At 45.9% G+C, this 27,580-nt stretch overlaps 1 protein-coding gene across 4 annotated transcripts in view; it reads right to left on the bottom strand.

Annotated features, from left to right (window-relative positions):
* Nucleotides 1-27,580, bottom strand: part of QSER1 (glutamine and serine rich 1) — a 564,431-nt gene that overhangs the window by 41,512 nt on the left and 495,339 nt on the right. For all 4 annotated transcript variants that reach the window (XM_069223515.1, XM_069223516.1, XM_069223517.1 and 1 more), the window contains one exon: nt 17,213-17,308. In XM_069223515.1, the coding sequence (XP_069079616.1) occupies nt 17,213-17,308 (96 nt within the window). The remainder of the gene's footprint in view (nt 1-17,212; nt 17,309-27,580) is intronic.

The following is a 27,580-nucleotide window of genomic DNA, read 5'->3' as shown; positions in this document are numbered from 1 at the left end:
TGTACTGGGTGGAGGTGCTTCACACCTCCCCCTGCAGGAGCTGTAACACCTGGTGGTGAGCCTCAAGGGCTCATGCCTTTTGTTACAGCACCCCAGGGCATCCCAGCTAGTAGAGATTCCCGCCCCTCTGGCCACTGCCCCCACTTTTGGCGGCAAGGCTGGAGGAGATAATGAGAAAAACAAGGAGGAGTCACCCACCAGTCAGGACTTCTCCTAAGGTGCCCTGAGCGGAGGTGAACCCTGCCTTTAGAAATCCTCCATCTTGAGATTGGAGGATTCCCCCAATAGGATTAGGGATGTGCCCCCCTCCCCTCATGGAGGAGGCACAAAGAGGGTGTAGCCACCCTTCATAACAGTAGCAATAGGCTACTGCCCTCCTGACCTAAACACCCCCCTAAATCTAGTATTTAGGGGCGACCCAGAAAATCAGATTCCTGCAACCTACACAAAGGAGAAGGACTGCTAACCTGAAAGCCCTGCACAGACGACGGAGACGACAACTGACTTGGCCCCAGCCCTACGGGCCGGTCTCCAGACCCAAAGAACCTGCACAGCGACGCATCCGACTGGGACCAGCGACCTCCGAAGTCTCAGAGGACTGCCCTGAACCAAAGGACCAAAAAACTCCAGAGAACAGCGGCACTGTTCACCTACAGCAACAATTTTGCAACAAAGAAGCAACTTTCAAAGAACTCAATCTTCCTGCGGAAGCGTGAGACTTCACCCTCTGAACCCGACACCCCCGGCTCGAGCTCCAGAGAACCAACACTGCAGAGAGGACTCCCAGGCGACTGCGACCTCGTGAGTAACCTGAGATGACCTCCATGACCTCCATGCATCCCCACAGCGATGCCTGCAGAGAGGATCCAGAGGCTCCCCCTGACCGCGACTGCCTGGAAAAAAGAACCAGACGCTTGGACCAAGCACTGCACCCGCAGCCCCCAGGACCGAGAAGAACCGAACTCCAGTGCAGGAGTGACCATCAGGCGACCATCTGCCTAGCCCAGTCGGTGGCTGGCCCGAGAAGCCCCCCTGTGCCCTGCCTGCACCACTAGAGTGACCCCTCGGGTCCCTCCATTTATTTCTACAGGAAACCCGACGCCAGCTTTGCACACTGCACCCGGCCACCCCTGTGCCGCTGAGGGTGTGTTTTGGGTGCCTGTTTGTGTCTGCCCAGTGCTCTACAAAAACCCCCTGGTCTGCCTTCGAAGACAGAGGTACTTACCTGTTGGCAGACTGGAAATGGAGCACCCCTGTTCTACATAGGAGCCTATGTGTTTTGGGCCCTCCTTTGACCTCTGCACCTGACCGGCCCTGTGTTGCTGGTGCGGTGACTTTGGGATGGCCTTGAACCCCCAACGGTGGGCTGCCTAGGCCCAGGAAACTGAAAACTGAACTTGTAAGTGCTTTACTTACCTCAGAAACTTAACCTTACTTACCCCCCCCAGGAACTGTTGATTTCTGCACTAAGTGTCCACTTTTAAAATAGCTACTTTAACCTATACTGTGTATGTTATTGCTCTAATTCAAAGTCCCTTACTTACCTGTGTGGAGTACCTTGCATTGTATGTATTTACTTCAAATCTTGTGGTTCTAAAATAAATTAAGAAAATATATTTTTCTATATAAAAACTATTGGCCTGGAGTAAGTCCTTGAGTGTGTGTTCCTCATTTATTGCCTGTGTGTGTACAACAAATGCTTACCACTACCCCCTGATAAGCCTACTGCTCGACCACACTACCACAAAATAGAGCATTAGTATTATCTAATTTTGCCACTATCAACCTCTAAGGGGATCCCTTGGACTCTGTGCACACTATCTCTCACTTTGAGATTGTATATACAGAGCCAACTTCCTACAGGTCACTTTCCTGCAATGCTGGATAAAACATGATATTGCTCCCACTACACCCCCCCACACTGTGCTTGAGTGTGCACCTCGAGTCCTGGCCCGATCCTCCCCTCCGGGTGCTCCGACCAGATCCCTGGTTGTGAGACTGTTAAACTATTGTGATTGGGATGTAATCCTGGAAGTGGCCAGAGAAAAAGGTACTGTCTGACAATGTAAAAGTGATGTTCTTATCGGACTATAGCCTAGCAGTCAAGTGCTAGAGAGCACCATTCCTCCAGGTCAAGAAGAAACTATGGGATACTGGACTCAAATATGCTCAACTATTTCCTGCCAAAATGAGAATTTCAGATGGCCGGCGTACCCATATTTTTTGCCCACACTGTTTAAGGAGGCATGGGACTGGGCTGAAAGTATTTGATAAACAGGCATTACGGCACTCACCGACTCCCTCCCTAACCACTCTCAATTTGGATCAAGTAACAATCAGAGTACTGAGGCAGTGCCTCCGGAAACAGAGATCATCCTCGCTTGCACATTAAAGAAAGCAGCAGCAGGCTCTGATACACCTACACTGCTGGCACCTACACCACAAACTACTGCAGACTTGGGGCAGCTCCCCCCACGGGTATCTGTATGCTTTAAGGTCCTGAGGATTCAATTAAGTGGTGATGCTAACCCTGACCGATTAACACCTCCTCTTCTGCAATCCACTGTGCTGCTTAATTCCAAAATGATTTGGCAGTGGATGGCTTACTGGGCTTTAAATGACATGACGTCTTAAACACCCAATAGGTTGAGATTTTTCCTGCCACTCTTCTGTCAACAAATTATACTTACAACTGGACAGATAAGCTTGTTCCGCATTTCTCTGCACAACTGTCACTTCTATACTCTACTGAACCAGAGTCTTATCTGACCATAATCCCCTAATCATGACCTAGACTAGGGTACTCTGCCATCCCCTATCTCCACTTGGAGCCTCCCAGTCTCATTGCTGGATGATGCAGTGTTCCGTCAGACAACAACTGATTACATTGACACTGCAGGACAATAAGGGGACTTCCTCTTCTCTGACTGAATAGGGAACTTTTAAGGTTTTCATAAGGGGAATATGTATATAAACCACAGTATGCGTCGTCAGAGTTCATGGGACCTCACAATGGTGGAAGTCTCCCTATTTGAGATGGAAGAGGCTGTGGTTATCTTGCAGGATAAATCGGATGACGTGCTGACGGCACAAGCTGCTTTTTTGCCAAGGTGGAGTTGCTCCGCTCCCATGATTACACTGCTTTTTAGACTAGAACCCACAATGAAGTTAACAAACCTAGTAGACTATTGGCATGGCTTGTTAACCCTTGTAAGATCAAGTTCACCCGGCTTACCATTTCCCTCCAGTCTGGGGGCACAGCTTATACCCAGCAAGCTGTTAATACTGCCTTTTATGCATATTATAGGGAACTGTATTCTGCACCACAACCAATATCCGATGATGTTTGGCCATTATGTTCATCTCCACATCCTCAGTTTATCTCAGAAGGCCCAAACATCCCTTCATGCCCTTATCATGACCCAAAGATCCACTGCTCCTGAAGACCTTGCTTTGTGAGAAGGTCCCAGGGACAGATGGCCTCCCAGCTGAATTTTACGCACAGTTTGACCCCTCCTAGCTTCCAAATTAGTGACACTATACCACTCCATTCACTCATTCGGCTCTCTTTCCCCGCCCCTTAATGCAGCCCTGATCTCCTCTTTTTTGGAGTCATATAGAGACCAGAAGAGACAAAAAGCTTGTTTCACATCCAAGGTATGTAGAGCCCTTTCCGCAACTGATTTAGGATGGGGAAAAAATACTGGCAATTCAATATATCGATTAAGGTGGCATTGAGACACCACCTTTGGAAGAAATTGGGATTGGTGCGTAGTACCACCCTATCTATGCAGTTGGAAGAAGGGTTCTTCTAAAGTTGATGCAAGAAGCTCACTGACACGTCAGAGTGAAGTGACAGCAACTAGAAATAATACTTTCCAGGATAAAAAACTGGAGGGGCTCGAATGGGCCCATTAATCTTGTTAGTACAATATTAAGATTCCAAGTAGGGGCAGGAGGCACTCTAGGAGGAATAACTCTTTTAAGCCCTTCTAGGAAGGCTTAAATGATAGGAACCCTGAGGTGTGTTGTCTGTTTTGTGGATAAGCGGCCACCGCTGCTAGGTGTAGCCTTATGGATGTAAAGGCTAGACAAGTAGTAGGCAAATGGAATAGATAACAGACAATGTCTGGAACATTGGGGTGTAAATTATTGATTTGTTTGGAATGACAGTAATGGACAAATCTTTTCCACTTGCAGCATAACAGGCGAGGGTAATTGGTCTGCATGTTTCTTTAGGAATGTCCATGTAGGGTTGTGGTAAGTTCAAATAACCAATCTCAGGACTTCAGGAGCCAGATCACAAGTTTGAGGGGTCCGAGTGTCTGATTTCTCCATGATTCTGCATGAGAAGGTCCTGCCTGTTCGGCAGTACTTCGTGGGGAACTACTGAGAGTTCTAGCAGTGTGGTGAACCATGGTTGCTGTGCTCATGTCGGAGCTACTAGGATGAGGGTAAGAGATGTCTGCCGAAGTTTGCAAACCAGAAACAGTAGTGGGAGAGATGGAAAAACGTAAGCAAATATCCCTGACCAACTCATCCATAGTGCGTTGCCCTTGGACCGTGGGAACGTGGAGGCAAAGTTTGGGCATTTCGCTTTTTCTGCAGTGGCGAAAAAGTATTTCTGGGTGGCCCCCAACGGCAGACGTATGAAAGGAGGACTTGCAGTTGGAGCTCCCATTCTTGGACTTGTGTGTGCCTCCTGCTGAGGATATTTGCAAAGTTGTTGCCTACTCCTGGAAGGTACTTCACTAACAAGTGAATGTTTTATCAGAGAGCCCATCTCCAAATGGTCTGGGCTAGGTGAGAGAGTTGAGGGAGATCTGGTGCCCATACCACCCCACACCCCACGCTTTTTGAGACAGTACATGGCAGTCATGTTGTCTTTTGAGGAGGACTACCTTGTCGATCAGGTGAGGAAGGAGGCCTTTTTTGCACTAGATGAACAGCTAGCAACTCCAGGTGATTGATAAGGAGATGTTTCTGGCTGAATGTCGAGTGAACTGGATAGAGAGATCTTGTGAATGTCCTTCCTAGCCCATGAGGGAGGTGCCACTGTTATGGTTCTCTGTGGAATCGCGTCCAGGAAAGACCGTCCTTTTTGGAGACTGCTGGTGTTCCACAAGTGCAGAGAGTGGCAAGCCTGACGGACGACCAACACTAGATCTTCCAATTGACCCTACTCCTGAGACCACTGGCGCTAAGCAATCTTGCATCAGATGCACGTTGAGTATGGCATGCGGTACTACGGCTATGCATGAAGCCATCATACCAAGGAAATGCATGACTGTTCTTACTGTTATCTGCTGAAGAGGTTAAAACAGGGGAATAAGCATTTGGAAGGACTGAATCCTGGCAGTATTGGGGTAAGCTATACCTCGTTGTGAATCGAGGATGGCTCCTAGGTAGGGCTGTATCTTGAGAGGCTGGAGATGGGATTTGACCTCATTGATGGTGAAGCCTAAGTGATGAAGTAAATGTATGATGGCTTAACTGTGTTGTAAACACTGCTGACGATTAGCACTTTTGATGAGCAAATTGTCTAAGTATGGGAAAACATGCATGTTTGCCTGCAGTGATGGGCTGCTACCACTACAAAACATTTTGTGAAGACCCTGGGGGCGGTTGTGACCCCAAAGGGTAGCACCTTGAATTGAAAATGTGATTGTTCATTATGAACCTGAGGTATCAGTGATGCGCTGGTTGAATGGGAACATGGAAACAGACGTCTTTCTCATCGATTGCTCCCATGAAGTCGCCTTGTTGTAATGGGATGACATCTTGAAGAGTGAGCATGTGAAAGTGCTCTGAGAGGATGATGTATTGGTTTAGGGGTCTGAGGTTCAAGATCAGTCACAAGGACACATCCTTTTTGGGAATAAGGAAGTAGAGTGATTAGATTCTTGTGCCTTGCTGGTGTGTTGGCACTGATTCCATGGCCATTTAAAAAAAAAAAAAAAAAAAAAAGTGCATGAACTTCCTCCTTGAGGACCTGTTGATGTTCTAGCGAGAGTATGTGTTTGCAATGTGTAGGTGTGGAAGTGAGCTTCAGACAACCATGTTGGCTAATAACCAACACCCACTGGTCAGAGGTGATGTTCCGCCGGGTAGACAGAAACCCTTGTGATCGTCCCCCGACAGGTGTTGTGTGGTCAGGGGGAATGATAAGCACGTCAAGGCTTTGTTGTGGTGGCAGAGGGCTTTGTGATGCCTGATTTTCCTCTGCCCTTACAATTATTACCCCTGTGGGAGCTTCTATAAGTAACGCCTGGCTGAGGTGGTTTGTGCCTGAGGACATTGGTGGGACGTGACCAAAACTGTGGAGGTGGGTTTAGCTGCCCCAGAGTAGGGAGAACGGCAAAAGGAGCCCCTTTGGGATGATGTATGTAACACTCCCACAGCTTTAGCCTTTCTCGTTGTGTTTTTTATCCTCAAGAAGGGTGGCAACCTGAGGGCCATTCAAATATTCACCATCAAAGGGGAGTACAAGTATGTTCTGTTGTATGTCTGGTTTGAAGCCTGAGACCCTAAGTCAGGCATGACGTCTGTGGAGCACGCTGAAATGAATGTCCCTTGCTGCTGTGTCAGCTACATCCAAGGCACAGTGGACTGAGGTGTTAGCAATTAATGTGCCCTCAGAGGCGAACTTGTATGCCCTCCTATTCTATTAATTTGGGAGATGTTGGAGGACCCTCACCATCTCATCCCATTTTAGCGGGAGAGGACGCCAAAGGAGTTGGCAAATCCCCAATGGTTGGTAGACTGGGAAGCCACCCTCTTTCCTGCTACGTCTATCTTTCTGCTCTCCTTGTCTGGTGGTGCGCCTCACCAGATGTTTGTGAGTTCACCTCTTTCCTCTCTTAAGCCACCACCAGTGAATCAGGAGGCAGTTGGCCTTTAATGGTGTGGTAGTCTGCTCGGCAACATGCATCTTCTGCTGTGGTTTCGGCGCCGAGACAGGGCTTGGCATTTTAGAAGCAGCTGTTTGGTGCCTATCATGGCCTGAAGGCATTGGAGGCCCAATTGAAGACTTTGGTCGATCCTGGGCAGATATACTGCCATTGGTGTTAGCTTACTTGTGCTGGGGAGGGATGGAAGGGGTTCTGTAATTACAGGCTGTCCTGGTGTGAATTCATGCATCTCAAGCTCGGACTTCGAACTGTCCTGGTGAAAGAAGGTGCCCTCATCTGCTGCCAACCCCTGAGCGTAACTCTTCTCCTGAAGTTCCTCCAATCCGAAGATATCCGGTGTGTCATCTGCACTGCATCTGGACATCTTGAGTCATCAAGCTTGTCGATCCTGCAACGTCTTCTTGGACGAGGGGGATTTGCAGGCTTCACAGGTGTCTTCCTGATGGCCCAGAGAAAGGCACAAGTTACACACCTGATTTTGGTCGGTGCATGGAAATTTGGCATGGAAGAGAGAACACACCCGAATCCATACCATAACTGAACAGGCATGGCACAGACGTTATCAAGGATCAAGTACGAACTGTGATCGAAAACAGTACAGACGTTATGCCTAAACTAGGAAATGATGATGCTGAGTTGGAGCAGAGGAGCACACGTCCAAACCAGACAGTGGAAGAAAACAATCTAACAATGGAGTAGATGCCCATGCACATGACCAGCATGAGGAGTCGTCATGCTACTTTCGGACTTAAAAGACTTTATTAGAAGAAAAACAACTTGCACACTTCCAAGTCCAACACTGATGGAGGGATTATGCTAAAAACATGCGTATCTACAGACAAACACATGCCTCGTACATCTATTTCTGCCTCATGGCCTGTTTGCAAAGGTACCCAACAGGGTTGCCCTCCTTCCCTGTTGCTATTCTCCACGGCCATAAAGCCCTTGGCAACCCACCTGTGTCTCTTTGGGGCAACCTGGGGATATCGATCCAGGGTGTAAACCACACAGAATCTTTATACGCTGATAACATTCTCTTATAGGTTTGCGATGCAAATGCTTACTTATCCACTATAACAGAGGTTTTCACTGACTTTGTGACCATTTTGGGTCTCAAGGTAAACTGGGCCATGCCCTGTATGTTTTCTCTACTACAAACCTGCAAGCCCCCTCACCAATCGCATGTGGACCCCAATAGGAATCAATATTTATCATTCTCCCACATATCTGTGAGAAGGTAACCTGGGCAAAGCGATATGAGTGCTCCGAGCCCCTATCCCTTTTTGGTCACTGTTACCTCTGCCGGTGACAGGTCATGTGTCTTTGTTCAAAATGGTAGTTTTATCTTGCTTTCTCTATTATTTTACTAATCTTCCCTGCCTTATACTGCATGCCTTTTTTAAACAACTGGATTCACACTGCTCTGGAGGACAGGGTGACGCCATGTGACCCCTAGCCATACTGAAATTTGGGGTTGATGCAGGAGGGTCTTGCCCTCCCAGGTTTTGAATGCTATTACTCAGCTGCACAGGTGCAATGGACAGCTTGCTGGCTATCCGGACATTCCCTATAGGAGATGGCTGACTATAAGGAAGGTTTAATAAATTACCTCCTGATCGCTTCCACCCACTGAGATTCTCAGGCTACAGTCTGCCCCACATAAGTGTCCTGTCTGGCTGGGATTAAAAATAAGAAGGGCAGTACCACCCTTTGCTATCGCACGGACACTTTCAACTTTGGCATGCCGCTGGACTCCCAACAACTGGCAAATTATTTCTTACTGGCGAGCTAATGGACTTCCACATCATGGTAGCGGATTACGAACTCCTTCCAGGCAATTTCTCACACAGGAACGCCTTATCCTTTGTTTCACATCGTTTTTCTCACTCGTGATGAAGTACCCTTGTTGCACGAAATATACCAAACACTCTACATAGTGGGCACATTGGGGTAAGCTGATAAGATGGCTCTACAGGGCATTCCTGCAATAGAGGATATAGCTAAGTCTGCCATCTCTCAGAAACACTTGGGAGGCAGACTCAGCTATATCATTTCATGACAGACTGGAATAAAATACTAAAATAGCATCATAAGGTGTCTAGAAAGTCCCTATTTAAATGCATTCAATGTAATATTCTAAACAGAACCTATCTCACGCCTGCCCAGATCAAAAAAATCTTTCCAGGATATGGCAAAGCATACCCCCAAAGTTCTCTCATTGATGCATACCTTTTCCATAGTGTATGGTCCTGCCCCGTGCTCCTGTCCAACTGGTCTTGAATACTACAAGTGCTGACCACTATGACCAGCCGACCAATACTGAACTCCTGGTACTCTTCCCTCACCCCCAAACCTGAGACCTGCAATTAAATTCCTCGACCTGGCCCTGCTTCTGGCAAAGAATACAATCACAATGCTTTGCTCTAACCCTAATGGAAGCAACCTTCCACCCATTCCATAGCGACTTGGGCTTGATCAGTGGTCTCGTGGGGCCAAGCTGAGAACACCTTGCTTCATAAAGAGGAACAAGCGGGCCTGGTGGAAAAGGATAAGTTACTTACCTGTAAATCCTAGTTCTCTTCCAGGGGTATCCTCATCAAAGTCATAAACATTGAATATTCCCGCCCTTGTGCAGGGACCCCGGAGCATATATAAAATATATACACATTATACATGTGTAACAAACAGTCATGCAGGCTATCATGTTAAAAACAGGCTAAAATGCTTTATTTCTATGAAGTTTTTATTTTTTATTTTTATTTTTTATTAAATACTACAATAGAGCCTAAATAAGTACCCAAGCTCCTAAAACTAGGCTTGGGGAAGTAAGCAGTAGCAAACTCTAGTGAAAAAATAGAGAAAACTGCATTGGAAAAACAATGAAGCATTCTTAGCCAATAGGCTGCATGTAGGTTAACACAGGAGAACCATAAAAACTTTGGCACTGTGCCTTTAAGACCCTGAGCACCTCCAGTATCCCACCATGCCTCAGGGGTGAAGGAAAGGTGACAGTTGGTTCACAGTTAGGTCAGTTCTTTTTACGGTGACAATTTGTATAATTTAATCAAAATACTGTCTGTCCTGCACTTCCAGTAGACGTGCGTCCGGGGAGGAGGGTGGGTTGTTTATGACTTTGATGAGGATACCCCTGGAAGAGAACTAGGATTTACAGGTAAGTAACTTATCCTTCTCTTCCAGGGGATCCTCATCAATAGTCATAAACATTGAATAGATTAGCAAGCCCATCCCTAAACCCAGCGGACTGTCCGATAGAAGTGCAGGAATAGACATGTCTTACGCAAATAAATTCCTTAGAGAGGCCTGCCCCACTTGGGCATCCGCTCTTGCATCTGAGTCTAAACAATAATGTCTTGTAAAAGTGTGGACAGACTTCCATGTAGCAGCCTTACAAATCTCAGATATAGGAACATTGTTAAGGAGAGCAGCAGTAGCCGCTTTTCCCCTTGTGGAATGCGCTCTAGGCCGCGCTAGCAATTGTCTATTAGCTAGTTGGTAAGTATCAACAATACAAGAAACTATCCATCTTGATATTGTTCGCTTAGATGCTGCTTCTCCTGTCCTTAAATGACCATAGTTCACAAACAAGCGGTTAGAGTGTCTAATCGATTTTGTCTTGTCCAGATAAAATTTCAGCACTCTTTTCAAGTCTAATGAGTGCAATGCTTTCTCAGCCGGAGTTTCCGGATTGGGAAAGAACGTCGGTAAAGTTATGGTATGATTAATATGGAATTCTGACACCACCTTCGGAAGGAAAGATGGGTGAGTTCGTAGAACTACTCTATTGTCATGAAAAACCGTGTACGGTTCTTTTGCAGACAAGGCCTGGATCTCACTGACCCTCCTCGCTGAAGTAATGGCCACCAGAAAAGCCGTTTTCCACGTAAGGTGTTGTAAGGAGGCCTTATGGATAGGCTCGAAAGGAGGGCCCATAAGTTTTGCTAGGACTATGTTCAGTTCCCACGGAGGAGAAGGCCTCCGAATTGGCGGAAAAACTTTCTTCAAACCTTCTAAGAAATCCTTGACTACAGGTTTCGTAAAGAAGGATTCCTGAGAAGGTGACTTGCGATAGGCAGTAATAGCAGACAAATGTACCTTAATAGATGATACCTGCAGACCGGATTTCGCTAGGTGAAGCAAATAGGACAGTATGACGTCCTCCTGCGCCCGTATGGGATTATGGCCTTGCTGACAGCACCATATGTAGAATCTCTTCCACTTAAAAGCGTAGGAACGCCGCGTGGAAGGCCGTTTGGACTCTTTCAAGATGTTCATGCACTCCTGCGAGAGTCCTAGGTGCCCATACTGCAGGAATTCAGGAGCCATGCTGTTAAGCTCAGAGAGGGTAGGTTGGGATGCAGAATCCTGCCCTCCATTCTGCTCAGAAGATCCGGTCTGCACGGCAGCCTCCTGTGAGGTTTTTCCGACAGGTTGAGGAGATCCGTGTACCAGAATTGTCGAGGCCATTGTGGCGCTATAAGAATCATTCTGGTCCTGGATCCGTAAAGTTTGCTGATCACTGCCGGAATGAGGGGAATCGGCGGAAAAGCATAAAGAAATGTCCCTGACCAGTCGATCAACAGGGCATTCCCTCGAGATCTCGGACGGTAGAACCTGGATGCGAAGTCTGGGCATTTCCTGTTTACATCGTCTGCGAAGAGGTCCAGTTGAGGCCGACCCCATTGCGCGAAGATGTATTCTGCGACTTCGTCGTGCAGGACCCAATCGTGAACGTCCTCCAGGTGTCTGCTTAGAAAGTCTGCTTCTACGTTCTGCTGACCTGGCAGGTGAACTGCTGTGATTGACATTCCTCTGGCCAGGAGCCAATGCCATATCGCTTGGGACTCTCGTGAAAGGGGTAGGGATCTCGTTCCCCCTTGTTTGTTCAAGTAATACATCGTGGTTGTATTGTCCGTCTGTATCAATAGAGTTTTCCCCTGAATTAGCGGTGTGAAAGACTTGAGAGCCAGATGGACCGCTCTGAGTTCTAGCAGATTGATGTGGTACTGCTTCTCCTTGTCTGACCACAGACCCTGCGCTTGAAAAGGACCCAGATGAGCCCCCCATCCCTGAAGAGACGCATCCGTTACCAGAGTGTCGGATGGAAGTACCTGGTGAAACGGAGCGCCCACTGACAGGTGAGGTCTGTGCATCCACCATCTCAATGACTGAAGTGCTACCTCCGGTAGCCGCATTGTGTCCTCCCAGCGACCTGTTCTTTGGCTCCAATTGGCCTCCAATGCCTCTTGGAGGGGTCTCATGTGGAGTCTGGCATTTGGGACAATAAAGATGCACGATGCCATGGAGCCCAGTAGTGATGTCACCTGACGTGCCGTAGGTGCGCTGGCTCTCAACAGGTCCTGGCACTTCTTGTTTATTGAGGACAGTCGTTCCTCCGAAGGATACACTTTTTGTAGTTCTGTGTTTATGATAGCTCCTAGGTAGTGAAGACTCTGCGTTGGAGTCAAGGTTGACTTCTGGTAATTGACCTGAAGACCTAGAGCTTCGCAAACTCCTAGTACAATGTCCCGATGGCTTCTCGCCTGCTCCGGAGAAGAAGCCTTTAGTAGCCAGTCGTCTAGGTATGGATATATGTATATCCTTTGTCTTCGTAGATGTGCCGCCACCACTGCCATACATTTCGAGAAAACTCTTGGAGCAGATTTCAGGCCAAAGGGTAGAACCCTGAACTGGTAATGCTGTAACGCTACTCGAAAGCGCAGGAATTTTCGATGCTTTGGAGCTATTGGGATGTGGAAATACGCATCCTGCAGGTCGATGGAGCACATCCAGTCTCCCTGATGCAGTTGAGGGAAAATTTGGTGAAGCGCTAGCATTCTGAACTTCTGCTTTCTTATGTATTTGTTCAGCAGTCTTAGATCCAGGATTGGCCTGAAAACGCCCTCTTGACCCTTCTTTGCTACTAGAAAGTAACGGGAGTAGACCCCCTTTCCTCTGTGGGCAGGTGGAACCCTTTCTATGGCATTCTTTCTTAGGAGGGCGAGAGCCTCCTTGCGTAGCAAGGTGAGATGAGACGGATTGTGTTTGGTTGGTGGCAAGTGTGGTGGAGGCTGTTTGAAAAGAAGAGAATAGCCATGTTCGACAATATTGAGCACCCATTTGTCTCTTGTGATAGAGTGCCACTCGTGAAGATGAGCAATAATACTTCCCCCCACCGGAGTGGTGTACAGTGTCGAGGGAAGCGAGACTTCATTGCTTAGTGGTTGCTTTTGGAGTGGACTGTTGAGGTCTGCTTGACCCTCGCTCCCTTGTGTTTCTTCGCTGAAACAGAGGGCGTCCCTGTCGTTGCTGAGACCTTTGCGACCAATGAGGGGTTTGAACCCTCTGTTGGAAAGGGCGTCTATCGTACGGTCTGTACCTCCGCCTGAAATCTTTCCTTCTTTCGAGGCCTACCGCCTTCATGGTATCCACCTCGGTCTTCATGCGGGCCATCTCTTCGTCTGCATGGGCACCGAATAGAGAATTCCCGGCAAATGGGAGATTCAGGATACGTTGTTGTGCCTCCTGTTTCAAGCCAGTGAGCCTCAGCCAGGAAGATCTCCTCGCACAGATACCATGTGCGTACCCATGAGCCGCCAAATCCGCCCCATCCGCTGCCACGCTGATAACTTGGTTAGATACCAGGCATCCTTCCTGTAGAATCTCTTGGAAATCTTGCCTGTCTTCTCTGGGCAGTTTTTCTGTAAATCTACTGAGGGAATCCCACAGAGAACGGACGTACCTGCCCAGGAGCGCAGACGCACTAGAGACCTTCATTGCTGAAGCCGCTGTCCCGCACATCTTTCTTCCCAGAGAGTCTAAATGCCTGCTCTCTTTATCCGGGGGTACCGTGGATGAAGATGCCACCGAGTGGGTCTTTCGGGCGGCAGCTATGATCACTGAGTCTGGTGGCGGATCCTTCCTAAGAAATAAAGGGTCTTGCTCTGGAGCCTTGTACTTTTTAAGAATCCTAGCCGGGGCAGACTTAAGCGAGGCTGGGGCCAGAAAAGTGTCCATGGTTGGCTGCAACAAACCAGGCACTAGAGGCAGCAACTTTTTTGACGCTGATCTCTGTTGTAGCGTCTCAAAGATGACTGATGAGGAGGTAGACGGTTCTGGAACCTCTATACTGAGTTTCTGCGCTCCTGTTAGCAACACCTCGTTGAATGTGGTTATGTCATCCACTGGTGAGACTCTAGCAGGTGGTGAATCTGTAAGAGTAGGTGAGTAACACCCGACAGAAGAACCTGATGAAGACCAAGAGGGTGATCTTCTTGAGCGCGACCTGGATCTCCGTTGAGAGCGAGATCTGCTGCGGGACGCTGTAGCCGAGCGCCTAGGCCTCGCGGTCGGCTGTCGAGGAGCTGAACGAGCCCGTTCTGCCCCGGCTGTCGGCGATGGCGTTCTTGGCGGGGAGGCAGTGGGTGAATACATTCGCGAATATTGCGAATCTGGGGAGGCCGCTGGTCTGTTGAGGCTCTCCAGCCATCTCGGAGATAGGTTGATGGGCGAGACATGCCCAGGAGATGCTCTTGACCGAGAAGAGTCGCTCGGTATGGAGACCACTGGAGACGGCGCCTTGTCTGGCGAGGGGCGATGTTCTGCTCCCTGTTGGACAGGTAAAACCTGCGTCGACGTCGATGCCTGCTTCGACGTCGAAAGACGCCCAGTCGGTTGGTCCTGCCTCGACGATGAGTGCCTTGACGTCGAACGGCGTTCCTTGGACCTCGACCTGCTCGCCGTCGTGTGCCTCGACGTGGAGCGATGGGAGGTTGACGGCGGATGTTTCTCGTGCCGTCGTGGAGATCTCGACGCCGTGTGTCCTGACGTCGGGGGGCGCACAGCCTTTGGCGGCGAGCGGAGACGCCGCCGATGGCTCGACGTCGATCGGCGGGCTGCCGTCAACGGAGACCTGCCCCTGCTCTGATGTTCCCTCGACGCCGTTCCCTTCGACGTCGGGTGTGTCGCCGTCGACGGCGATCTATGCCGGTGGGACAGTGGTAGCGACGACGTCGACGGTGAACAAACAGGTATTTTCCTACCTGTCGACATCGACCGGGCCATTCTCTCCTGAGAATGGCCTTCTGGATGCCTGGGGAGTGAGGAGGACGATGTTCTTTTCCTCTCCTGAAGCCCATGAAGTCGGATCTTCTCTCTGTCTTTCAGAGTCCTCCTAGACATGTTCTTACAGTACTTACAAGTGTCAGGGCAGTGACTCTGAGGCAGGCACACTATGCACAGAGAGTGGGGATCTGACTGGGCCGCCTTCTTCCCACAAGCAGGGCATTTGACAAAAAGAGAAGGCATTTTTCTGTCAGAAAAAAAACTTCCTAGCTCAGACAAAGATGTTACTTGTCGAGTGAAAAGTGAAAAAACGCTTTTTTAAAGAATTTTTCTGAGGAAAACTCAGAAAAACTGAGAGCGCAATGCTCCAGGATCCTCTCAGGAGAAGCCGGAAAAAAGAACTGACCTAACTGTGAACCAACTGTCACCTTTCCTTCACCCCTGAGGCATGGTGGGATACTGGAGGTGCTCAGGGTCTTAAAGGCACAGTGCCAAAGTGTTTATGGTTCTCCTGTGTTAACCTACATGCAGCCTATTGGCTAAGAATGCTTCATTGTTTTTCAATGCAGTTTTCTCTATTTTTTCACTAGAGTTTGCTACTGCTTACTTCCCCAAGCCTAGTTTTAGGAGCTTGGGTACTTATTTAGGCTCTATTGTAGTATTTAATTAAAAAAAAAAAAAAAAAAAAAAACTTCATAGAAATAAAGCATTTTAGCCTGTTTTTAACATGATAGCCTGCATGACTGTTTGTTACACATGTATAATGTGTATATATTTTATATATGCTCCGGGGTCCCCGCACAAGGGCGGGAATATTCAATGTTTATGACTTTGATGAGGATACCCCTGGAAGAGAATGTTATTTCCCAGGCTTAGGACATGCTTCTGGAGCAGTTCAAAGATAACACTAAGGATAGTATTCACCCCCCATGATCTGCCCCCGACATACACACATATTTGCATACCTTCATGATCCAAGTAAAAACAAACTTATGAAAAGTAACTGCTGTGAAGCTAAGTAATCAGAAATCTGAGACAATGTGCATCAAGGGCTTTGGAGCGCAGCACAATGAATATGATCATAGGCTTAACTGGTTTGCCTGCTTGCTCAATTAATAGCTGCATACTGGATAAACTAATGGTGTGATATTAAACAGGGCAATGTTATGGAGTATAAGCATATGGTCAATATATCAGGTGCAAAAACTGTTGGTGACTGGAGCTAACACAAGTGGTATAAAAGGCTATGTGGATCCCTTCCAATTGAAAAAAAAGAAAACAGGTTTGCCCCAATACATTGCCACTTCCAATTTACACAAAGCAGTCCCTCCTTATGGGCAATATACATTTGGCTGTGTTGGATATGTAACCATCAACCTTGACTAATGATTACACAGCCCGAGAATAGCTTTTTTCAAAGTATCAATGTCCACAAAACTCTGCACTGAGTATTTCATGCCTCAGCTTAGATTTGAACCATGTGAAAATGAAATCTCAATTTGCAATGTAATGACCTCACCAATAATGCAGGGGCCTACTTTAAAAAGATTGTCTCACCTGTCCCTCATGGCTCCCAATGCTTCCCTGGGCTTAGGGAGACACCTCTCATTTGAGTTAAAGTTACTTAATGCTCAACTGATGTTAATGAGGGAAGCAGGCCTCAGACTATTTTGTAACAATTACCATCCAAAAGCTGCCTCTCACTGCAAGACATAATCCAGAAACTCAATGACTCAGTTTCTGCCCCAGTTCTGTGATAAGATGGTAAGTTCTCCGACACTAATCCCTACCAGAGCTACACCTACTCTTTCACCAGTAGTAGTAGTAACACCGGCAGTGGTTAAATACCTTTTTTTTAGATTATGCACAGAAATAGGGGTAGATCAGGGTATGGCTCGCCTCCACTTAAAAAAAGTCACCAGCACTGCATGTGCGACCATGAACATCCTTTGGTGAAATGAGTTATAGTCCAGTCTGAAGAAGAAACCGATGCAGTGTAAGCTTAGAGTAAATAGTTTGTTATTTGGATCCACATTTTCACTACGTTTACAGTGATTTAATAAAAAACCATCAGAGTTAAGATTACATTTTCATATGAGCTGGAATGCATTTGCTGTATGTTGTTGGATTTGCCATTTATTGTAACTACTGGCTAAGGATTAAGCTAATGCCACAATAACTAATTAACATTCTTACTGAGATGAATGCTCAATGCTCACCTCATCTTTACATAGTAGAAACATGTGGTATTTGTAATGATGAAGAGAATGATATAACGAAATCAAAGGTGTTCTTTCTGGTTGTACGGTAAACTCCTGTTAAGACAACAAGAAATCCAATCAATTTTATCAATTAAAAAAATCAGAAGACATTTTTATTTGACCAAACATTATTCACTCTACATCAGTAATGAAAATCTTGCTTTATTTTACATTCCTAAAGTAAAGATTTACAACAAACAAACATAACTTTTTAACAGATGAGGAACTGTAACAACAACAAACCCTTTGTACTAGGTCAGAAAGTATATACCTTCATGAGAATAGTTCTGTTGTTTGAATTGGCGACATTGTCAGTTGGCCCTTATTCAGTGGTTTGCTACCTTAGCATATGTTCTGTTTTTGAGTAATCATTACAATGGGTTCACTGAAAGTGTTTTGTCTCCAAGCATCAGAAAAGTCACTTAAACTTTTTGCTACTCGGATGTTTGTGCACCTCTTTGCTGAAGCTTTTCCTCTAAAAGTCAGTGTTAGTCACATACCTCTGTTGTCTCATTATGCTCTAGTACAAACTGTTTTTTAGGAACATTTGGGCACAGTGTTGATGCAAAACCCGCATAAATAGATCATCGCAGAGTGAAAATCTAATGACACAATGATAAATGTGATTATTTTAAATTTTGTTTTACTAACATTTTAACAATATTTTGCAAATGGACAAGCGTAAATCCAAAAATTCAACCAGTGGAAATATTATTATTAAAGTATGGAATTAACAAATATACATAGGTTTTCCTAAAGAATGGACAATCAATTACATAGGCCCTCATTATGAACATGGCGGTCTGGGCCGCCATGCCGCCACCGGCATGGCGGCCCAGACCACCATATAATATTTGTGGCAAAACTGACACTTTTGTAACTCCGCCACTGCCAGGCAGCCTAGCGATGGCGGAATTACATATCTGATAGGGCATCGCTGCAAGCAGCACTACCCATCGGATAATGTTCCTGGTTCCACCAGCCTTTCCCTGGTGGTTTACCCCGCTAGGGAAAAGCTGGTGGAATGGGTGCCTCGGGGCACCTGCATTGCCCATGCACGTGGCATGCGCAGTGCAGGGGCCCCGTGCACAGCCCCGTGGCGCATTTCACTGCCCGATTTATGGGCAGTGGAATGCACGACAAGTGCTGCTGCACCCGCGCCGCAGTGCTACGTTGCCGCCGGCTCCATTTTGAGCCAGCGTCAATGTACATGCCCTGCATTCAGCCGGGCCCAGCTGAATGTACATTATGTGGCCGTCGGGGTCTTCTGTGTGCTGGCGGTCTTTTGTTGACCGCCAGCACTGAACTCGGCGGGTTTTCCCGCTGAGTTCATAATGACCCCCATAACATTAGAACAGGCCACTAAAAGGTGGCATAATCTTTGTTTAGGGTTCCCTGTTCATTAGTTGCCAGATATCAAACCCAGGACAACATGAAAACTTAAAAGTGTCTAATTCTGTACAACCAAAGGTATTTATTGTTGCAATCATCAAAAGGAGGGAAAGGAATGTTGATGCCTCCTGCTAGTCACATGTCCTCCCTAAACTACATCATATATAAAAAAGTAACATTCAGAAGAGATCTCTAACCTAAATTGGGGTAGAGAACCAATAACCGAAAACCTAGAAATAAGAAACCACCAGAATCAATAACTAGAGGATAGGGTTTACTGTAATTTCCATGACTAACTGACATCTAAGCATGCAATAACTGCATATGAGATAGCAAGTAGGTAAACACCGTACTTTCAGTCACACAGGACATCTCTCCAAGATGGTGACCATATCATAGTTGAGTGTAGGAGGCTGGCTCTCTATATGTGGTGTACAAAAATGATGTGCACTGTGCAGAGTCTTCAAGCAACACCACCTTGGTTTACAGGTACAAAATAGACCACCTACTGCTCTAATTTTTATGGTAGCTTAGTCAAGCAGTTAGGCCAATCTTGGAGGAGTGCTAAGCATTTGTTGTACTAACAGTATCAATAAATGTGAGAACACACTCAAAAGAATAACTCAAGACCAATGTACAAAAATACTTCAGATTTTTATAAAACTTTAAGACCAAGACCCTCAAAATCGGGTACGTACTTTTTAAGTTAAGATTTGTCCAAGTTTAGCAAAAATATTCTTTTTTGTGTTATTACACATCGTAGAATTCAATCGGAGAAAACTTTAAATATGCATATAAAATTGGGCAGTGTGTTTACCAATGTCTCCTTTCGTTTGTAGGTCAAGATTGTTGCGATGCCCTGTGGTCGAGCCAGGGAAGTTCTAGCGGCTCCCGGTCTTGGTTCTTGCGTGTCCTGAAGTCCCTCAATGGGAGCTTCCTTCTGGTCCTTGGAGAGTCCGGAGTAGACTTTTCTTCTGGGTGTCTGACCTTGGGGGTCCAGTATCCCGGGCTATTACAAGGTTTAGCCACTGGAGGTAGCAGTGCCACCAAACTTGGCACACTTGCAGATTTGTCCTTCTGGTTTGTCGGTGAGAATTTGGTCCGGCTGCTGTGTTCGGTTCCTTGGTCAGCGGTCGGTCAGTGAACTGGACTTCACTGGTCTTTTGCTTCTTTGGTGCAGAGAGTGATGCCATCACTCTGGAGGGAGATCTTTTGCGATTTTCAAAAGGGTGGAAGTCCTCTGCGGTTTTGTAGAGTCAGTCCGTTGTCCATGCAATCCCTCAGCGACGACTGAGGAGTCCTGGGTGCAGCAGGCAGGGTTTGGCACCTTTTTCTTTCTGCAGCAGGATTGCAGCTCTCAAGCTTTGGGTTTTCTTTGTTGCTGGCCTTTTTGTGCCCTTGGAATCTGATCTGCAGGACTAGGGGTGCCCACTAAATACTAAAGTTAGTGGGTGTTTTGGGGAGTCCCTAGTAGTGACGAACAAGTTACTTTCCTTCGGTAACGCCTTATGTGGGAGAGACATAGACTAGCCGCAGATTACTTACCTTAGAATTCTCCTAAGGATCTGTAAAAAATCTCCAGCAGTACCTCTGTCCATTGGTAGAGGGCACCGTGCAACTCCCTATCTATGCCATCTTCTGGATATGACGTTGACAGAGTCTATATAATCCCTCCTCTGACGCGCTGTCAGTTTCTTCTGTGACTAGAATCTGCGCAACAATGCAAATCCACTATAGAAACTGGCAATGGAACAGTATATCAACAAGAGAGGTAGATGTCATTTTGATTTACAACTACTAAATTGAAAAGCATGGTGAAAGCATGCCAAGAATGCGAGACTGAAGTAAGATAAAACAGTTCGCAGAGAGGGGAGGATGGGTGGGTCGGTAAGGAATCTGTCTAGTTTGTCTCTACCAGATAAGACGTTACCGAAGGTAAGCAACTGGTTCATCTGATAGAGACAACTGGCCACAGATTCCTTACCTAAGAATTAGATACCAAAACAATATCAACCCAGGAGGAGGGACTGCGAACACATCCTATCCAAGTCTTGCAATAAACAACTGGTCTAACTAAAGGAGTAGTAGACCAGACATGAAAGAGACAAAGCTGAGAAGAAGCATTCATCTCATAAGAAGAGCAGTGGTCGCCCCACAGAATATTTTAAGAAAATATGAAACGCCATTGGGGGACCGAGCGTATGGCAATTAAAATGAATCTGTTGGTAGAGAACAACAACAGGAAAGTAACATGAAGTGCCCTAAAGAAAGAGCTGAAAGAGTAAGGTACAAAAGTGCCCCAATAGTAACTGAAATAATAGGAATGGTACACCCATTAAGAGGTAACCCTAGAGGATATGAAAAAAGGGAAAGAATGCATATATGCTGCTTCCACCAGAAAGCATAGGTGAAACCTGCAAGAAGCAGGAAAGTTAACGTTGGAAGGGACAGTAACTCAAAAGACAGAATGTACATCTCCAGGAACACGCAAGGGGGAAACCTAAGGAGAGGTGTAACAGAACTGTGACACACAGAGCGAGTCGTCAGGAGACATGAAAGGTCTGCCATATGCATGACCTATAATGGTTAAATGAGGAGGTCTGGAAGATACACACCCTGACACCCATACGTACAGATATAGATGTAAAAAGACATGTAGTTTATAGATATGCACAGGGCCAGGTAAACACACATGCAGATAGAAAAATAGAGACACAGACCCATTAGGCAGAAATTATACATAGATATACATGCATATATATATATAATATAAAATATATAGAGAAACATAGAAAAAAAGAGTTGCTCAACAACAACAACAACACAGGAGTAAAAGAAAACGTGGGAAGAGAGAGTACACCCCTCAAGAAAAAAATAAGCCAGCCAAGCAGGAAAATATCAGTGCTAGCGGACTAAAAGTTAAAAGAGGTCAGCAGAACAACATGCTGATAGAAATCAACAGAAACCTTGCGGTACATGAAAAAGATCAACACGAGGCAGACAAAACGCCTCATGAGTAGATACCAACCACAGAAAGGGTAAGACAATTGCAATGACAATCCAGCAAACAGAGAAAAGTTGCTGAAGAAAGGACTGAAGGAAAAAGTGGCAGAATCCTAGAGGGACAACCAGCGTATAAGAAAGTGATCCAATATGTGGACCCAATAATGAAAAATTCTGAAATATAAGGTATATTTGACTTCAACCCCCAGAATGGGGTTCGGACACCAGACCTGCAGAAGTCTGCAAGGTCAAATGTGAATGTCCATATCCGGTGACAACAGTCCTAAACACAAAAACAATATGAGGTTAGGAAGGAGGAAATGTCCGACAGAAGGAAAAAATATGATTACCCTCTTGCAGCTACCCGCAAGGAAGAAGTACATACACATGAGATATATGGAAAATGTCACTTACCCAGTGTACATCTGTTCGTGGCATTAGTCGCTGCAGATTCACATGCTGTGCACATCCCGCCATCTGGTGTTGGGCTCGGAGTGTTACAAGTTGTTTTTCTTCGAAGAAGTCTTTTCGAGTCACGAGACCGAGGGACTCCTCCCATTTCGACTCCATTGCGCATGGGCGTCGACTCCATCTTAGATTGTTTTCCCCGCAGAGGGTGAGGTAGGAGTTGTGTATGCTAGTAATAGTGCCCATGCAATGGAGTGAATGCGTTTGTACATAATGAAGTTTCAAGTAATATATTTACAAATGTTTAAGATCTACTTCTAAACGGCTACAGGCTCCCGGGGAGGCGGGTGGGCGCATGTGAATCTGCAGCGACTAATGCCACGAACAGATGTACACTGGGTAAGTGACATTTTCCGTTCGATGGCATGTGTAGCTGCAGATACACATGCTGTGCATAGACTAATAAGCAGTTATCTCCCCAAAAAGCGGTGGTTCAGCCTGTAGGAGTGGAAGTAGTTTGAAATAATGTTCTTAGTACAGCTTGACCTACTGTTGCCTGTTGTGCAGTTAACACATCTACACAGTAGTGCTTGGTAAATGTATGAGGCGTACACCATGTTGCTGCCTTACATATTTCGTTCATTGGAATATTTCCCAGAAAGGCCATGGTAGCACTTTTCTTTCTGGTTGAGTGTGCCTTTGGTGCAATAGGCAGTTCTCTTTCAGCTTTAAGATAGCAGGTTTGAATGCACTTAACTATCCATCTAGCAATGCCTTGTTTTGAAATAGGATTTCCTGTATGAGGTTTTTGAAAGGCGATAAATAGTTGTTTTGTCTTTCGAATTAGTTTTGTTCTGTCAATGTAGTACATTAGTGCTCTTTTGATGTCTAATGTATGTAGTGCTCTTTCAGCTACAGAATCTGGCTGTGGGAAGAACACTGGTAATTCTACCGTTTGATTCAAGTGGAACGGTGAGATTACTTTTGGTAAAAATTTAGGATTGGTCCGTAGAACAACTTTATTTTTGTGTATTTGAATAAATGGTTCTTGAATGGTAAATGCTTGAATCTCACTCACTCTTCTTAGAGATGTGATGGCAATTAAAAATGCAACTTTCCACGTTAAGTATTGCATTTCACAAGAGTGCATGGGCTCAAAAGGTGGACCCATGAGTCGTGTTAAGACAATGTTGAGGTTCCATGAAGGAACTGGTGGTGTTCTTGGTGGTATAATTCTCTTTAGGCCTTCCATAAACGCTTTTATGACTGGTATCCTAAATAATGAAGTTGAGTGCGTAATTTGCAGGTAAGCTGAAATTGCCGTAAAATGTATTTTAATGGAAGAGAAAGCTAGTTTAGATTTCTGCAAATGTAGTAAGTATCCTACTATCTCTTTTGCAGATGCGTGTAAAGGTTGAATTTGATTATTATGGCAGTAATAAACAAATCTTTTCCACTTATTTGCATAACAGTGTCTAGTGGTAGGTTTTCTAGCCTGTTTTATGACCTCCATACATTCCTGTGTGAGGTCTAAGTGCCCGAATTCTAGGATTTCAGGAGCCAAATTGCAAGAATCAGCGATGCTGGATTTGGATGTCTGATCTGTTGTTTGTGTTGTGTTAACAGATCTGGTCTGTTTGGCAGTTTGATATGAGGAACTACTGAAAGGTCTAGTAGTGTTGTGTACCAAGGTTGCCTTGCCCATGTTGGTGCTATTAGTATGAGTTTGAGTTTGTTTTGACTCAACTTGTTTACTAGATATGGAAGAAGTGGGAGAGGGGGAAAAGCGTATGCAAATATCCCTGACCAGTTCATCCATAGTGCATTGCCCTGAGACTGATGTTGTGGGTACCTGGATGTGAAGTTTTGGCATTTTGAGTTTTCTTTTGTTGCAAATAGATCTATTTGTGGCGTTCCCCACATTTTGAAGTAAGTGTTCAGTATTTGGGGGTGAATTTCCCATTCGTGGATCTGTTGGTGATCCCGAGAGAGATTGTCTGCTAACTGATTCTGAATCCCTGGAATAAATTGTGCTATTAGGCGAATGTGGTTGTGAATCGCCCAATGCCATATTTTTTTGTGTTAGGAGACACAACTGTGTTTAGTGTGTTCCTCCCTGTTTGTTTAGGTAATCCATTGTTGTCATGTTGTCTGTTTTGACAAGAGTGTATTTGTGGGTTAATATGGGTTGAAATGCTTTCAGAGCTAGAAACACCGCTAACAGTTCTAAGTGGTTTAAATGAAACTGTTTTTGCTGAATGTTCCATTGTCCTTGGATGCTGTGCTGATTGAGGTGTGCTCCCCACCCTGTCATGGATGCATCTGTTGTTATTACGCATTGTGGCACTGGGTCTTGAAAAGGCCGCCCTTGGTTTAAATTTATAGTGTTCCACCATTGAAGCGAGATGTATGTTTGGTGGTCTATCAACACCAGATCTAGAAGTTGACCCTGTGCTTGTGACCACTGTGATGCTAGGCACTGTTGTAAGGGCCGCATGTGCAACCTTGCGTTTGGGACAATGGCTATGCATGAGGACATCATGCCTAGGAGTTTCATTACTAATTTGACCTGTATCTTCTGGTTTGGATACATGGCTTGTATTACATTTTGGAATGTTTGGACTCTTTGTGGACTTGGAGTGGCAATCCCTTTTACTGTGTTGATAGTTGCTCCTAGGTATTGCTGTGTTTGACACGGCAGAAGGTGTGACTTTGAGTAATTGATTGAGAAACCTAGTTTGTGTAGGGTTTCTATGACGTAATTTGTGTGTCGTGAACACTGTTTTTGCGTGTTGGTTTTGATTAACCAATCGTCTAGGTACGGGAACACATGTATTTGCTGCCTTCTGATATGTGCAGCTACTACTGCTAGACATTTTGTAAAAACTCTTGGCGCAGTTGTTATTCCGAATGGCAACACTTTGAATTGGTAATGTATCCCTTGGAATACAAACCTTAGGTACTTTCTGTGTGAAGGATGTATTGGTATATGGAAATATGCATCCTTTAGATCCAGTGTTGTCATGTAGTCTTGTTGTTTGAGCAGTGGGATTACTTCTTGTAATGTAACCATGTGAAAGTGGTCTGATTTGATGTATGTATTTAATATTCTGAGATCTAGTATAGGTCTTAGAGTTTTGTCTTTTTTGGGTATTAGAAAGTAAAGTGAGTAAACTCCTGTGTTTAGTTCTTGTTTTGGTACTAATTCTATTGCCTCTTTTTGGAGCAATGCTTGAACTTCTAATCCTAGAAGATTTATATGTTGTTTCGACATACTGTGTGTTTTCGGTGGGACTGTTGGAGGGAATTCGAGAAATTCTATGCAATAACCATGCTGGATAATTGCTAGTACCCAAGTATCTGTTGTTATCTCCTCCCAATGTTTGTAAAATTGGCTTAGTCTTCCACCCACAGGTGTTATGTGATGGGGATGTGTGACTTGCAAGTCACTGCTTATTTTGAGGAGTTTTGGGGCTTTGGAATTTTCCTCTATTTTTTTGGAATTGTCCCCCTCTATATTGCCCCCGAAAACTTCCCCGCTGATATTGGCTTTGGTAAGTGGGCCTTGTTTGTGATGTTGTGGTTTCTGTAGGTTGTCCTCGAAACCCTCCCCTAAAAGGTGTTTTGCGAAACGTGCCTCTGCTCTGCGGGGAGTAGAGTGCGCCCATGGCTTTTGCTGTATCAGTGTCTTTCTTGAGTTTATCAATAGCAGTGTCGACTTCCGGCCCAAACAACTGCTGTTCATTAAATGGCATATTTAGCACGGCTTGTTGAATTTCCGGCTTGAACCCAGACGTGCGCAGCCATGCGTGCCTTCTTATTGTTATTGCAGTATTTACTGTCCTTGCAGCCGTATCTGCTGCATCCATTGAAGACCGTATCTGATTATTAGAGATACTTTGTCCTTCTTCCACCACTTGTTGTGCTCTTTTTTGGAACTCCTTGGGTAAGTGTTCTATCAAATTTTGCATCTCATCCCAGTGAGCTCTATCATATCTTGCCAAAAGTGCTTGTGAATTGGCAATGCGCCATTGGTTTGCTGCTTGTGCTGCAACCCTTTTGCCCGCAGCATCAAATTTGCGACTCTCTTTGTCTGGAGGTGGTGCGTCCCCCGAGGTATGAGAGTTTGCTCTCTTACGAGCTGCCCCGACAACTACTGAGTCTGGTGTTAACTGCATTGTAATATAAACTGGATCTGTTGGCGGTGGCTTGTACTTTTTCTCCACCCTTGGAGTTATGGCTCGGCCTTTAACAGGATCCTGAAAGATTTGTTTTGAATGTTTTAGCATTCCTGGGAGCATAGGTAGTCTTTGGTTTTGGCTATGAGTGGAGGATAGCGTGTTAAACAAAAAGTCATCCTCAATTGGTTCGGAATGCAAGGTGACGTTATGGAAAGCAGCTGCCCTTGCGATCACCTGTGTGTAAGATGTACTGTCCTCAGGTGGGGACGGCCTGGCAGGGTACGAGTCTGGGCTGTTGTCCGATACTGGAGCATCGTAAAGGTCCCATGCATCGGGATCATCTTGACTCATGGTAGTATGAGTCGGGGAGTGCATCAGTGGAGGAGTTGCTACTGGTGATGTGTGCACTGATGGTGGTGGAGACGGTGGTGGAGTTGTTTTCCTTGCCACCTTTGCCTGTGGCTCCTTGTCCTTTTCTTGAAAGGCAAGTTTTCTTTTTATTTTAATTGGGGGAAGAGTGGTTATCTTCCCTGTGTCTTGTTGAATGTGGAGCCTCCTTTGAGTATAGTCTGGCTCTACTGCTTGAAGTTCCTCTCCGAATCTATGTTTTTGCATTTGGGAGGACAATCCTTGTTGCTCTGTATAGGCACCTGTTTTCGGCTCCGAGGCTGGATGTTTCGGAACCAAAACTTTTTCGGACGTCTTTTTAGGCTCCGAAGAAACCTTTGTAATTTTCGACGTGGTGGTGTCTCGGTGCCTAATTTGTTCGGTGCCGCTGTCACGGTGCCGAAATTTCTCAGAGCCGATGTCTCGGGTCCGAGATTGCTGTGTGGCGGTATCTCGACCGGAGTCGGATGACTTCGACACCAGCGTGCCCTTTTTCGGTGCCTTGGATCGGTCACCTATTTTTTGGGTTAAGCCATGGCCTGTTGGCGGTGGCGTCCCCTGGGCTTTTGTTGACTTCTCATGAGTCTTATGTTTCGACGTCTTACTCACGGTTTTCGGTATTTCTTCGGCCTCGAGCTCTTCCGAGTCCGACTCGTGGATAGAGAAAGCTTCCTCTTCCTCCTCGAAACGCTCTTGTCCTGTCGGCGTCGACGCCATCTGCAGTCTTCTGGCTCTTCGGTCTCCTAACGTCTTTCTGGACCGAAACGCTCAACAGGCCTCACAAGTATCTTCCTTGTGCTCTGGGGACAAGCACAAGTTACAGACCAGATGCTGATCCGTATACAGATACTTGTTATGGCATTTTGGACAGATGCGGAATGGGGTACGTTCCATCAGCCTTGAAGTCACACGTGGCCGGGCCGACCAGGCCCCGACGGGGGATCGAAAAAACCCC

The sequence above is a fragment of the Pleurodeles waltl genome, chromosome 3_1 (genome assembly GCF_031143425.1).
Source record: "Pleurodeles waltl isolate 20211129_DDA chromosome 3_1, aPleWal1.hap1.20221129, whole genome shotgun sequence".
NCBI classification, from domain to species: Eukaryota; Metazoa; Chordata; class Amphibia; order Caudata; family Salamandridae; genus Pleurodeles; species Pleurodeles waltl.
Note: the sequence above shows the minus strand (reverse complement) of the source record. Positions and strands in the feature narration are given on the sequence as shown.